This window comes from Tasmannia lanceolata, unplaced genomic scaffold (assembly GCF_043159265.1).
Source record: "Tasmannia lanceolata isolate RefF3 unplaced genomic scaffold, GAP_Taslan_0.1 ptg000008l, whole genome shotgun sequence".
NCBI lineage: Eukaryota > Viridiplantae > Streptophyta > Magnoliopsida > Canellales > Winteraceae > Tasmannia > Tasmannia lanceolata.
In genome coordinates this window covers 8,957,142-8,972,306 of record NW_027518685.1, presented here as the reverse complement: position 1 = coordinate 8,972,306, position 15,165 = coordinate 8,957,142, and the positions used below count along the sequence as shown (strand labels likewise).

Genomic DNA, 15,165 nt, shown 5'->3' with positions numbered 1-15,165 from the left:
TTTCGGTTCGGGTCGGGTAAAACCCGGCTCGAGTTGCAGTCCTACTTTTAGGCCTGCTGAAGTAGTAATGTGGCAAGGTGTTCCAATGATGTTACAAACAATTGAGCACCCATGTGAGACTACGCTTGTGATTGGGCACACCAATATGAAATAGGACCATTTGAACGGATCACCTTTGGGACCCACCAATGTGAAATAGGACCATTTGAACACATCACCTTTGGAGCCTACGAATGTGACATAGGACCATTTGGATAATTCATCTTTGGGGGCCCACCTAAGGGTGTCAATTTTGGCTCGGGCTCGGAAGCTCGCTCGAGCTCGGCTCGAATCCTTAACGAGCCGAGCCGAGCCGGCTGGCCAGGCTCGTTAAGCTTAACGAGCCGAGCCCGAGCCCGAGCTAGGCCAGGCTCGTTAAGAATTTAATATATTAAAAAATATATATATACTATATATTAATATATACACTAAAAGGGTTGTCCAGGGAGTGAAAGAGGGAGGCAAAATATGTCACTTCGGAACCCTGTTTGTTTCTTGGACCACCCCCCGTAGTGTAAAAAGAGTAGTCAAATTACACTAGATAGGGCTGTCCAGGGAAGATGAGGAGTGTGAACTTAATATAACCCGAGCTCTAAGGCTCGCGAGCCTGACCGAGCCGAGCCGAGCCTGGTTCGAGCCTGAGCCGAGCTTTTGAGCTTAACAAGCCGAGCCGAGCCTGGCCAAGGTTGGCTCGGCTCGTTTACACCCCTAGCCCCACCAATGTAAAACATGACCATTTGTACTATTCATCTTTGGGTCCCACATTGAAGATGTCATATTCGAGTCATCCAATCCATGGCTGTGATTTTCAGGCAATGTCATCCAGATGAGATGAACGGTCGTGATGATGATAAATGGACACATCATAGAGGTGTGTCTTCAAAATCATGGTATCTTTTAAGACGTTTTTCTAACGAACATGTATGGCATGTCCTACTGCCACGTGTACGGCGATCTGGTGGACTAATAATGTCGGGGAACCACAAGTGCAGGTACGTCGCGCCGAACATAATTGTTACGCGGTTCAATGACGGAGGAAGACGCGTCTCCGTTTCCCACTCCTATAACTGCCGACTTTTAAAATGAAGTCGACCAAACACAGGGAAACGCTCGTAGCGTCGCTTCGGGCCGTTGCAATCCTAACGGGAAACCGTCAAAACAATGACTGTCGGCAGGCCACTCCAGGCTGCCACGTGTCCTACATAAAGTGGAATTTATTACAATCATGTGGGACCCAAAAACAGCACACGCTGTTTGCATTATTAAAGGACAAAATAAAGAAAAGCAAGTGGTAGGGGTAGGGACAACTATCACCTTTGTTTTTAAATTGTAAATTACCGTTAAGTCCTGCTAAATGACTGAAATACCCTCTCTAATGTCATTAACCAAAATGATTAGTTGTTTAGATGGGTGGAGACTGGAGAGTGAGTGTCAATGTCTAAATCATTAATAAAACAGAATTGTATTCTTGCTGGGGTATATTAGTCATTTCATCTTATATTTTCTCTCTCTCTTATCATACGTTTTGCTTAGATCCATTGTAACCGGTATGGGTGTTTTTATCAGAACTAATTTTGAAGGTCTCTTTTTCTCCGTCTCCATTAAAGCCTCCGTCTGAACGGCTATTTCTTTCACTTTACTTCTACATTTATACATCAACGGCTAGTTTTCATGCCTTTTGATTTTCAATAAAATGGGTTCATAGAGCAGAGTTCTTTTAACTGGAAGAATCAGAAGAGCAGAAGAAAAGCAGAGATAGAGAAAGAAAAAAATGGATTTTAGTTCTTTTGTGACATCTCTTACAACTTCGCTTATCATTTTCATCTTCTTAGTATTCATCTTCGCATGGCTTTCGAGGAAACCTTCGAACGAGGTGATCTATTATCCTAACAGAATTTTGAAGGGATTAGAACCGGTAAATGGAAAGAGGACTAGAAGCCCATTTTCATGGATTGGAGAGGCCCTCAAAGCAACTGAAAAAGATGTCATTACAATGGCGGGCGTCGATACAGCCGTCTATTTCGTATTCTTGAGCTCTGGTATGTTGGGTTTAGGCCATTTTACAAGTTTTGTGTCTGTATCAATATGTTTTTTTTAATGACTTTTAGGGGTTTTCTTTTTGTGATTTTTCTTATCTGTTGTTTTAGGTATGTTGGGTTTAGGCCATTTTACCAATTTTGTGTCTGTATCAATGTGTTTTTTATGACTTTTAAGGGTGTTTTTTTTTTTTTTGTGATTTTTCTTATCTTTTGTTTTAGAGTTTTTTTTTTAAATTTTTATGAAGGGTGTTGTTTTTCTTATCAATATGTTTTTTATGACTTTTAGGAGTTTTTTTTTTGTGATTTTTATTATCTGTTGTTTTAGGGGTTTCCCCCCCTTTTTTTGGGATTTTTTAGATTTTTTTTGCATGTTTCTAAAGAATTCGGGGTTTTAATTAATTTTGGGAAAGAATTTGGAATTTTTGTTTTTATTAGTTGATTTCCTTGCTCTATTAAGGGTGTGTTTTCTTCTGGAGAGATTTTGGGTTTTGGAATAGTTGTAAGTTTGGTGGGTATTTTTTTTAGGAATAGGTTAGCGTTTTTTTTTGCTTTTATTAATGAGGATTAAGGATTTAGGTGTTTTCTGATTATGGAATTAGACTTTCTTGTAAAATTTGATGTGTACCTTTTTAGGATGGGATTTTTCAGTGCTTTTTTAATGACTAAGGAGTATTTCTTTCCATTTTCGGTCTATTGTACTTTTTTGGGTGTTTATTGAGTTTTATGGTTTTAGGAGAGTTGTTTATTATATTTTGAATTTTTAATACACTCCTGATGAATGACTTTTATTTTTTTAATTTCAAATTTTTATTTTTTTTTTACTAAAATTCAGTTTTGAATAATAAAAGGGTGTGAGGTTAAGGTGGTATTTTCCCTTGGTCAATCCTATTCTCTCTTTTCCCTTTTCTTTTGTTTTTTGATAGTCATTTTCTTCTGTGATTCAGCATATTCTGATCTGAAGAGTTCAACCACAATTCTTTTGTGAGCATTCAGTAATTTGAGTTCAGTTCTGATCAGTCTTGTCATTTTGTTATTTCATTTATTTCCATTACAGTTCATTTCGGCCAATTCTAGTGACTGTATGTGATTCTGTGTTAAACATCACACGATGTGCCTACAGTATTTCTTTCTATGAATTAATACTAGATAAACTAGTAAATAATAACTAACTTCTCGAAACTCAATAGAATTTTGAGCAAAAATTTTCATTTGGTTGGTCATTAACGCTTGGGTAAGTTACTAATGATCTCTGTATCTTGTAACTAGTTGTGCGAGTCGGTCGGGTCAATTTTTGGGAATTTGGGTTGCACTTTTACCTTAAAATTGGGTCGGATTTGGGTTGATTCCAATTCAATTTTTAGCATAAGTGAAACCCAACCCGACCCAAGTTGCAGTCCTACTTCTTACTAGTTTCTAGTGATTTGTTTTTTTCATTTTAGTATGTGTTTTCTTCCTTCCTAGTATAGACCATTATGCCATGTAGACTCGTAAATTACTAATTAATAATATGTATCTTGTAACTAGTTTACAGTGTAGGTTTTTATCGTAATATGTGTTTTCTTCCTTCCTAATCAAGACCATTATGCCACGTACAGAAGGACATTCTTTTAAGTCAAATTTACTCTAAACTCTTTAATGAGTCCTTTGGGCGTTGAATCATGGCATTTTATATGAGTTTTTAGTGGTTTTTATCTGCTTGTGAATGTTTCTCTAGTAAATAATTATATATCCATAATAATAGTATGTATAAAGATTACTGCCATGTAGACTCGTAAATTACTAATTAATAATATGGATCTTGTAACTAGTTTCCAGTGTAGGTTTTTATCTTAATATGTGTTTTCTTCCTTCCTAATCGAGAGCATTATGCCACGTACAGAAGGACATTCTTTTAAGTTAAATTTACTCTAAACTCTTTAATGAGCCCTTTGGGCGTTGAATCATGGCATTTTATATGAGGTTTTAGTGGTTTTTATCTGCCTGTGAATGTTTCTCTAGTAAATAATTATATATCTATAATAATAGTATGTATAAAGATTACTGCAAACACTCTCCCTGAAGAAAATAAGACTGAACTATTTGTGTTAAAACTTTTTCTCCTTTCATGTTCTACTTGTTCTGCCCTTTTTTCTCTCATGTAGAAATCAGTTTGCTGATTATGTGGAAGTCCAAAGTGATGCTGATGATAAGATTTGCCTCTAGAGTGATACATTCTTATGTATATATTAAAAAACTATAGTTTTTAACTCAATGCGTGTTTGAATTTTTGTTGTTTCTCTTGTTTTGTTTTGTTTTATACTTGCTTTCTTCTTTTATTGAGACCCTCCTTGGTCTCTTCTGCCTTTGGTTATCTAATGCATTTTCCATTAAAAAATCATGGAGTATCAGCAATCAATGAGTAATGCATGGGGTGAGGCTGAAAATCAGGCTCATGTTGAGTTCCCTTCTATATGCTATTCTAGCATGCACCCAGGGGGAGCCCACTATTATATTTTGTGTGAAAGAAATACTCGCAATGATTCCAAAGATAATAATTCTGTGGATGACAAGAATTATGTTTGTTTAGAATGCCCCTCTTATCGAATATTCTACATTTAATATATATACATATATATACCAATTTGAAGTTTGTTCTCTTTTCAAATGTTTCAGCACTTGGGATATTGGTACTGTCTGGTGTCATGCTGCTGCCGCTTCTTCTTCCAGTTGCTGGAACCAGCAAAAATGAAGCATCTCATACCAACGACACTGGGGCCTTCAACAATCTCAACAAGCTAGCAATGGGAAACATCCCAGTAAGCCATATGAATTATTCTAAATCCAGCACAAACACTCAAAATACTGTCTGCCTGAAATTTGCCTTGTGATCAATGTGCGAAATTTTCAGCCTGTAGAAACCCAACTCAGCCCGCAGAAACCCATAAGGGATATAAGGAAATTCTCAAATGAATGTTGTGGCCTAACATGGTTTAATATTTTCACTATCATCGGGCTATTCAGCTTTTCAACAAGCTTTAGCTCGTCTTTTGTTACCAGATACACTTTAGTGTGGAAATCTAAGAAACATCACCAACTTGTCTTTTGATCAAAAAATTCTGGTACAATTTAAACTCAAGCCTCAGGTTTTTCAAGTACTTGATCTGATTTTAAACTTTGCTATTCATTAACCAAGGATCCAACTATTTGTTGCCAAGTTTCTTTCTCTTAAAGAAATGGAGAACTCGCTGAGTCGACACAATTTGACCAAAACACATAGCTTTTTGACATAATGGATGGGTACTTGGATTCCTTACCTTGGGTAAAAGAAAGAGAAGCGCCAACTGCTGTATCTTGTTTCATTCCTTCTTTACAACAATGGAGTAGTCTAAAAAATCAGCCATTATATCCCAACGAAATTGAGTGGTGTGTAAGCACATGGAACAACCAAAAAGGAATCCCACTAACAACGCCACTAAGAAATCAACTACTCTTCTTGCAGTGATTTTGTCCTACAGTGACATCCCCAGGGGAAAAGAAGGCATTGATTTTTGTTAGTAATACTATTTCATAGATAATGGATCCAACTATTTGTTGCCAAGTTTCTTTCTCTTAAAGAAATGGAGAACTCGCTGAGTCGACACAATTTGACCAAAACACATAGCTTTTTGACATAATGGATGGGTACTTGGATTCCTTTACCTTGGGTAAAAGAAAGAGAAGCGCCAACTGCTGTATCTTGTTTCATTCCTTCTTTACAACAATGGAGTAGTCTAAAAAATCAGCCATTATATCCCAACGAAATTGAGTGGTGTGTAAGCACATGGAACAACCAAAAAGGAATCCCACTAACAACGCCACTAAGAAATCAACTACTCTTCTTGCAGTGATTTTGTCCTACAGTGACATCCCCAGGGGAAAAGAAGGCATTGATTTTTGTTAGTAATACTATTTCATAGATAATGGACCAACTCAGCTTCCATAGACCCTGAGGAAACTCAATTGAACATTCCCTTTATAATTATGTTAGGTAAGCAGAAATCGTATTTTGAAGTATAAAATTTATATGAAAAGATTGCTTCTTTCGCTACAGAAGTTCCCTTGTCGTGGGGCAATCTCTACCACTCAACTCAACTAAGCCTTTGTCCCAAACTAGTTGGGGTCGGCTAATGAATCCTTTAGAAAATTTTCATGAAGAAGGTGAAAGAATCTACCCGGCTCAAATTGACTTAAGTCTAATCCTGACACTAGTTGGGTTCGTCTACGTGGATCATTTTCTTCCATTCTCTCCTATCCAAGGTCATGTTCTCTGTTATGTTCCTAGCCATCAAGTCTTTCGTCACTGTTTCTACCGAAGTTGTTTTCCGTTTGCCCTACCTCTTTTTACTCCACCAACTTGGCACGAGTCACTTCTTCTCACCGGAGCATCCAAAGGCCTAGGTTGGATATGCCCAAACCATCTTAAGCGGTGCTCTCTCATCTTCTCCTCAATCGGTGCTACCCCCACCTTTTTACAGATGTCTACGACTATATATAGTGATAGTAAGTAATACTTTATAGATAATAGACTAACTCAGCAGTTTCAGCTTCCATAGATCCTGAAGAACTCAGTTGATGAATACTTCCCTTTTCTTGGGGCAGTCTCTAATGCTATTATTATCTGTTTATTTTGCTGCACTTGTGAAAAAACTGTCATCTTTTATCTGTTTATTTTGCTGCACTTGTAAAAAAACTGTCATCTTTTATGAAAAAGGAAATTCATACTAAATGATTTATATGTGGATGTTCTGAATTTACGTCTTGAATATTTTAAGCGTTTAAATGATAAGCAGAAAATTTATTTCAAAGTAAGAAATTCATATGAAAATATTGATTCATATGAAAATATTGATTCTTTGTCTCTACCGAAGCCCCCTTTTCATGGGGAAATGTTTTAAACATTCAAAAGTTACTTCATTGCTTTCAAGTCGCAGATCAGATATTTTCTTCACAATCTCGATGGAGACAAAAGTTGAAGCTTTGGGTATTATGGGAAATTTTCTAAATTCTTCCCATTAGTTAACGCGTTTTTTAATCTGTATTCGTGTAATGTTTCAGGAGAAGAGTCTCAGGTTGTGGGCCTTCCTGATAGCAACCTATTGGGTTTCTTTTGTTGCATATTATATACTATGGAAAGCCTACAAGCATGTTTCCGATATGAGAGCAGCTGCTTTAGAGGCCCCAGGCCAGAAGCCTGAGCAATTTACTATATTGGTTAGGGATATCCCTCCAGCTCCCAAGGGCCAAACTATAAAAGAACAGGTTGATTCTTATTTTAAAGCGCTTCATCCAGAAACATTCTACAGATCAATGGTGGTTACAGACCACAAAGAGGTAACTTTATCATTGCTAACTGCCTGTGTTTTACAGTTGAGACTAATCATTTGATTAGAAATCAGTGTCCATAGTATTTATCACAACAGTAAACAAAGCACATACTTAATTCTATAATAATCATCATACAATTAATCATCATACAAAGGAATTCCAGCAATAAACATAGCATATTGAAATGATTTCCATATTGAAATAATAATCAGTTCTCAAAATGCAAAACAGACAGAATCGTAAAAATCGTAAAATGAAACGTAAAAATTGCACGATTCAAAGTGGAATCGTACGATTTTTACAAAAATGTTTTTTCCTTCTGATTTGAATCGTTCAACCCATGATTTAATTCGAATCGTAAGATTCAGATTTGAATCGTACGATTTTACCAACAGTGGTTCAGACTTCAGACTAATCATTTGATTAGAAATTAGTGTCCATAGTTGGTCAGAATGTTAGTGCTTCACAGGTTGTTTTCTGTCCAATGAGTCTCTTTTTTTCTCATTATTTATCTTATTTCAGGCATATAAGATTTGGGAAGAATTGGAAGGCTACAAAAAGAAACTTGCCCGTGCAGAGGCCATTTACACAAAATCAAAAACTGTAAGCAAAGTGGAAGGAACAAGACCCACAAATAGAACTGGCTTCCTTGGTCTTGTAGGCAAGAAAGTTGACACAATCGATTTTTGCAATGAGAAGATAAAAGAACTGGTTCCAAAATTAGAAACTGAACAGAATATCACCATTAAAGAGAAACAGCAACCTTCTGCCCTAATTTTCTTCAACAATAAGCTGGCTGCAGCCTCTGCCGCACAGACCCTCCACGCTCAGATGATTGATACTTGGACAGTAATGGAAGCCCCCGAACCTTGTCAATTGATATGGAAAAACATTCCATTTAAGTTCTACCAGAGGCAATTAAGGCAGTATACAGTCTATGGTATTGTATTTCTGACTGTTGTCTTTTACATGATCCCAATCACGGTAATCTCGGCATTCACGACTCTCAATAACCTGAAAAAGCTATTGCCATTTTTGAAGCCGGTTGTCAACCAGCCGGAGATTAGGACAGTGTTGGAAGCTTATCTGCCTCAGATTGCGCTAATTGTGTTTCTGGCTTTGCTGCCAACATTGCTTATGTTTCTGTCCAAGGCCGAGGGTATCCCTTCTGAAAGCCATGCTGTGAGAGCGACCTCTGGAAAGTATTTCTATTTTACAGTATTCAATGTCTTCCTTGGAGTAACAATTGGTGGAACATTGATCAGTTCTCTAAAGACAATCTTGGATAAGCCCAAGACGATTGTAACCATGCTTGGGACTAGCTTGCCAGCGAACGCAACCTTCTTTCTCACATTTGTCGCTCTCAAGTAAGATTTATGTTTTCCCATTTGTGTTCTCATCATTTATAATAATTCAATATTGGGTCTTTCTCACTTTATGTTAACTGAGAACAAAATATTTTCTGTTTTTTCTATTTGTCCTTATCTACAATTTAATGTTTTAAAATAATTCAACTTTGGATCTTGGATCATTCTCATACTTTCAACATTTCTCTTAGAGAGTTGTTTCAACACCCAATATTTTTCTCGCATTTGTTGCTCTGAAGTAAGATTTCCATTTTCCGACATGCTTTTCTTTTGAAATAGTTCATTTTCTCATATTATCAAATTAATATACTAAAGGCTCAATATTTCTCTTGGAAAATTGCTTCTAGAATTAGTATTTTTGTGTTTCAGCGTGGGTTTTGCCTTACTGTAGAGAATTGATTCCAGCATTTGCGGTCGAGAGATGTGTATTGTTTTTCATTGACAACTTTTTTTTATATATTATATTTTACCTTATTAGAGAGTGACTGCTATTAATTTTGTGTATTGTACTTATTGACCGATTATCTTCTGTTCGTTGACTTTCTACATGTTTACTTGTTGGTTATGAGGAAAGTTTTTCCTTACGTAATAATTTGCCTGCAGGTTCTTTGTTGGCTATGGACTTGAGTTGTCCCGGTTGATTCCTCTGATTATTTACCATCTAAAAAGGAAGTATCTCTGTAAAACTGAAGCGGAGGTGAAAGAAGCTTGGGCTCCTGGAAATTTGGGTTTTGCCACTAGAGTTCCCAATGACATGCTGATTATAACAATCGTCCTCTGCTATTCAGTAATAGCTCCTGTGATCATTCCTTTTGGGGTGGTATACTTCGGCCTCGGATGGCTTGTTATCCGGAATCAGGTAAAGTGGATAAATCTCTTACTGTGTGCATCTATACCTTAACTTTAAAACACTCTTACTCTGTACATCTATCACTGAACTTTATGGCATCCAAGATAAACCTGTAAAATACCTCTCAGCATGAATATTTTGAATTGATCGAAGAGTCATCAATAGAAACATTATGAAGAGTCTCGTGAACGCACATGTGCGCAGGCACACGCACACACACTACTAGCGAGACCGAGAGTAAGACCGAGCAGGGGACCGAACAAATGGGTTCTCGCCACAACATCACAAGTGACGTAAGCCAGCCCTTAGGTTTAGGAAAATATAAAAAAAAAAAGTAATTTTTTTCACGCATGGCACATTCTCATTGTTGGGCTCTCCTATCGGTCTTACTCTCGGTCACGATATGTATTAATGAATAAGACAAAGTCTGTTGAAAAGTGAGCCTATGTGGCTGCGCTCTCTCATGCAACAGCCAGTTTGCGAAATGCCTTCCACAATGGTCCCTAGCAAATCCATATATATATATATAGTTTAAATCATTGGACCCACTTGTACTTTTGCCTGCTTGTTTATTTTCTTTGAAAATATGTGCATCCATCATATAAGAACGCATCCCATTTTGGATAGCCTGATAATACAGCTTATTGTCGAGCGATTATCACTCAAGTATAATCGTAAATTTCATCATTGAAACTTAATACATAATACCAGTTTCCTCATTCTTTTTTTTTTTTTTTTAATCCAGGCATTGAATGTCTATATTCCTTCTTACGAGAGCAACGGGCGGATGTGGCCTCACATGCATACACGGATCCTTGCAGCCTTGATCCTCTACCAAGTAACCATGTTTGGATATTTCGGCCTCAAAAAGTTCTTATATGCTCCTCTTGTAATACCCCTTATTATTATGTCCTTCATCTTTGCTTATGTCTGTAACAAGCGTTTCTACCTCGCCTTTTGCTTCACCCCTCTGGAAATTATCGCCAGACAGAACAATAAGGAGATCCCAAATATGGAAACTATTTTTGAGGCATATGTTCCCCCTTGCTTAAATTCGGATAAGTTTGATGATGCCGATCAGTTTGAAGATGCCCGATCTCAAGCAGCTTCAAGAACAAGATCCTTTGCTTGAACTTGGAAAAGCTTGGCAATGCCAATTAGTTTGATGTTGATGTACGTATTTGTGTTTTTAGATTCTATGCTCATTGTAGCCTGCAACCCAAGAAACTGACACGAGATGTCTATCGATCATTTCCTTCAGAACCTTCTTTTTATCTCTGATGTAGTGGTGTCTGTATTTATGGCATTTGTATGTATATATATACTGGTATTTGTTGGTTCTGTACTACTTTGTTTATGGATTGAATTTTGCAAAAAGTATCTGTTGCTGTATTTCTTTTTTTCCTTGGTGGGAAACATTGAATTTCCTATGTTAGCTTTTCATACATTCTTTGTGCCAGTAAAAAACCCACCATCCAATCTTGAATTTTCCTTACCTATCAGAGGTTTTATTGAACAGCACGCATTTTTTTTCGATTTTTTCTCATCGCGAAACAAACTATTTCAGGTTGGATACAATTGATCACACCCAAAATAATGAATGGACTTCAACTGTTAAGTCTCTACTCATTATCATCGACCAGACTTTTGCATTTCTGCTGCAATCCTTCTTAGTGTGGCATTAATCTCATTGAATTCCTTGTGGGATCGATCCCCTGCGAAGAACAGATGAACCTTGTTATTCATTATAATCCAACTACAACCTGGGTTCTTCTTTACCCCTTTCGATTTCTTGATCATCCTAAGTTCCTCCTCGTCCTTCTTTAGCCCCGCTATGGAGTACATGTTGGACAAGACCGCATAAGCGGTTGCGCTATGAGGTTCTAATTCAAAAAGATGTCTAGCAGCAAGCTTTGCAAGATCAAGATCCAAGTGGGTCCTACTAGCACTAAGCAGAGCTCCCCATATTGCTGAATGGGGCTCGAATGGCATAGCATCTATCAGATCAATTGCCTCTTTTAGCAACCCTGCTCGGCCAAGGAGGTCGACCATGCATACATAGTGATCAGGCCCTGGTTCAATACAATAAGAGTTCATGGATTTAAAATAAGTCCATCCTTCCTCTACAAAACCCACATGAACACAAGCTGAAAGAATGCCCAGAAAGGTAATTTCGTTTGGTTCGTAGTTTCCAGTCATCTGCATTTTCCTGAACAATTCCAATGCTTCTTTTCCAAATCCGTGTTGGGCGAATCCCGTGATCATTGAGTTCATAGAAACAAGATTAGGCTTATCAATACTCAAGAAAATCTGATGGGCATCATTAACATTCCCACATTTTGCATACATCGAAACAAGTGAGTTTTGAACAGAAACATCATACTCCAAATCCATCTTTACAACATGGGCCTGAATCTGAACTCCCTGGTTCAGTGCTGCCAAACTGGCCGATGCACTGAGCATGCTGCTTAAAGTAAGAGAATTTGGCTTAATATCTTCTCTAATCATCTTGATAAACCATCTAAATGCATGTTCATATTCCATATTACCGACAAACCCTGAAATAATCGCTGTCCAAGCAACATCATCCTTTTCAGGCATGTCTTCAAACAGGCGGATCGATTGTTCAATTCGTCCTCTGTTTGAGAAGCCAACAACCATAGCAGTCCAAGAAACAACATCTCTTTCCGGCATATTCTGAAAAAGTGTGTAGGCCTTTTCGATTTCATCGTTTTGAATATATCCAGTAATCAAGGAATTCCAGGAAACAAGATCTTTCTTGTTCGCGAGATAGAATATCCGATTCGCAGCATCCATCCAACCAACTCTAGAATACATGGTGATCATAGAATTGCCTAAGAATACATCACATTCAAAACCCATCAATAAAACCAATCCATGAATCTGAGTCCCTTCCCTTAACCTACCCAAATCATCAGCACAAGCATCTATAATCACAGTCAACGTCATAGAATTGATCCCCATCACTTCTTTTCTCATTCTCGAAAACGCTCTAAACCCATCTTGCCACATTCCATACTTTAAATACCCGTTAACCATCGTTGTCCAAGACACCACATTCCGATCGGGCATCTTCTCTAGAACATCTCTAGCATCATCAATCCTCCCTTTTTTACAATACCCATCAACAATGGAGCTCCAAGAAACCACATCTCTTTTGTACATTCCCTCGAAAATATGAACTGCTTCTTCCAATCTACCAATCTTCAAATACCCAGATATCAAACAATTCGATGCAACTGGGTCCCGCCAAATCAGTGGCATATCAGTGTACAATTTCTCAGCCTCGCTCAACATCCCTGCCTCAAGGAAACCCGTGATCATGGCAGTGTAGGAGACTGAATTCTTGTTGGGGATCCTCGAAAACAGCTCTGAAGCTTCCACAATTCGGAATTTGCGGATATATGCTGTGATCATTGCATTCCATGATACAGTATTTCGTTCAGGCATTTTGTCGAACACTTGTCGGGCTTTGGCAATCTCGCCATTTTCGGCATAAGCCGTAAGCAATGCTGTCCAAGAGACAACGTCTCTGGACGGCATACGATTGAAGACTGATTCGGCTTCTTTGAGATTTCCATTCCTTCCATTTTTTGTAATCTGGGAGTTGCAGAAAACTACAAATTTGCTGCTTTTGCTGTTTGAAGAGGTGGGTTTTCTGGGTTTTGAGTTTGAGAAAACTTGGACTGCAGTAGAGTAATTGCAAAGGAAATCTGATAAATCCAAGCAAAGAAAGCGTTTGAGAAAGAAACGGGTACAAGTGGTATTTTCTAGCATGACTGAATTCAAGGGGATTTTTTGTGTTTATGAGAAGAGAGTTTCAAGAAATGAAGAAAACTATCAACCATATTTTCTCTGGTCAGAGAGTGAAAAGGGGAGAGATTTAAAAACATTCGCAACGGATGCTACTTCCAAATTTTAATTTATTCACGAAAATACCCCTTGGTCTATTGATAATTGAAGCTTATTAATGGCTACGGATATCGGCACTACCTTATTTATAGGGCTGCAACTTGGATCGGGTTTTACATCGACCCGACCTGAAAATAACATGGGTCTGGCTTAGAAATCATAAGTTTTGGTCGAAATTGGAAAACCCGACTCAACCATGGGTAAGACCGGGTTTAAAGAAGAAAAAAAAACCTGAAACCCGACCCAATTCATATGGGTATATTGTAACTTTCCTAAATACCTCTTGAATTAGATAGAAAATTTTTTTCCAATATATTAATACAATTTTTTCAGGGAAATGATATCAGCAATGCCTTGTTATAATAACCATGGTTTTAAATTTTGGATTTCGGTGGAGACCGACACCGAAATCGATAAAAACCGAAACGGTCATTTATTTCGGCCGAATTTTTGGTTTTTCCAAAATTTGACCCAAAAAATCTGTTTTTTTAATATTAATTTAATATTTCACCGAAATTTCTACCGAAATTTAATATTGAATAAAATATTGGTTTTGGGTTTTGTACCAGATTTTGACCAAAATTTCTAAATTTCGGTGGAAATTTTGAAATTTCAGGGTCCGAAACTGGTACCGAAACCGAAATTTTAAACCTTGATAATAACATGAGTGAAGTATGTCGTCCTTTAGTATTTAACAAACTTGAAAGAGCTTTTTGAGAACTGTAACATTCCTCTGACAACCCTTTAAATACTAAACGATAAGATGCTTTCTCGCATCTTATTCACATGGTGGAGTGTTGATATCATTTCCCTTGTTTTCATTGGGGTGATCATATCTGTTATGTGAATATAGTGTCCTTAAATTTATACACTTGATGACAAAAATTTAGACATTTTTGGTATGAAGATTTGTTTTGTTCCTACACTCTTTAAAATTAGTCACTATTCTACTCTAAAAAAATCTTAAGTAGGGTCGGGTTTACGAATCTCGGGTTTTCCTTTAAAAAATTAGACCCGATCCGACCTGAGATAATTCTCAGGTAGGGTAGTCTTGGAAAACCTGACCCACCCCTACTTATTTAGTTATTTTGATATTTGTCTTTCATTATTCAACCAGCTGTCAAAAGTTATTAAAATTCCCAAATTATGGCTGTGCCAATATAAGTAGCCCGTATTAATTACCATCTTGCTGAGTGATTAATTTAAGAAAAATCATCTTGACCAATCATTGTAGGGAGGTTATATGATTAAGGTGAAAAATAAGAGCGGATAGACTAGGGCTGCAACATGGTCTGGTTTTTCAAAACCCTAGCCCAAGCCTGGAACCCATTATCTCGGCCCTGACCCGCCCTGACCCTGAGTCAGGGCCGAAAAACCTCAACCCATTGTCCGCCCTACAGGGCTCAGTGCTAGCCTTGGCCCGCCTTGATTGGTCCTGATTGGGCAGGGCCGGGCCGGCCCTAATTGACCCTAGTGCAAATACCTGTTAAGAGTGCCAAAAATAAAGTAACCACTTATCATATAGAACAAAATGATCAATAAACAGAGAAAGGGAACAAAATAAGACAATATGAATTCAACAACATGACGGGCA

General features: G+C 37.6%; 2 protein-coding genes across 2 annotated transcripts; one reads left to right on the top strand and one right to left on the bottom strand.

Annotated features, from left to right (window-relative positions):
- Positions 1-1,574: 1,574 nt before the first annotated feature.
- Positions 1,575-11,030, top strand: LOC143884249 (CSC1-like protein ERD4). Its single transcript, XM_077387714.1, has 6 exons — positions 1,575-2,078; positions 4,731-4,873; positions 7,152-7,427; positions 7,944-8,788; positions 9,392-9,647; positions 10,384-11,030. The coding sequence occupies exons 1-6, from the start codon at positions 1,811-1,813 to the stop codon at positions 10,768-10,770; spliced, it is 2,175 nt and encodes a 724-aa protein (XP_077243829.1). The 5' UTR covers positions 1,575-1,810; the 3' UTR covers positions 10,771-11,030.
- Positions 11,031-11,184: 154 nt separating this feature from the next.
- Positions 11,185-13,714, bottom strand: LOC143884251 (Tetratricopeptide repeat (TPR)-like superfamily protein). The gene has a single exon (XM_077387715.1). It carries the CDS (start codon positions 13,434-13,436, stop codon positions 11,271-11,273), a length of 2,166 nt encoding a protein of 721 aa, XP_077243830.1. The 5' UTR covers positions 13,437-13,714; the 3' UTR covers positions 11,185-11,270.
- Positions 13,715-15,165: the final 1,451 nt, after the last annotated feature.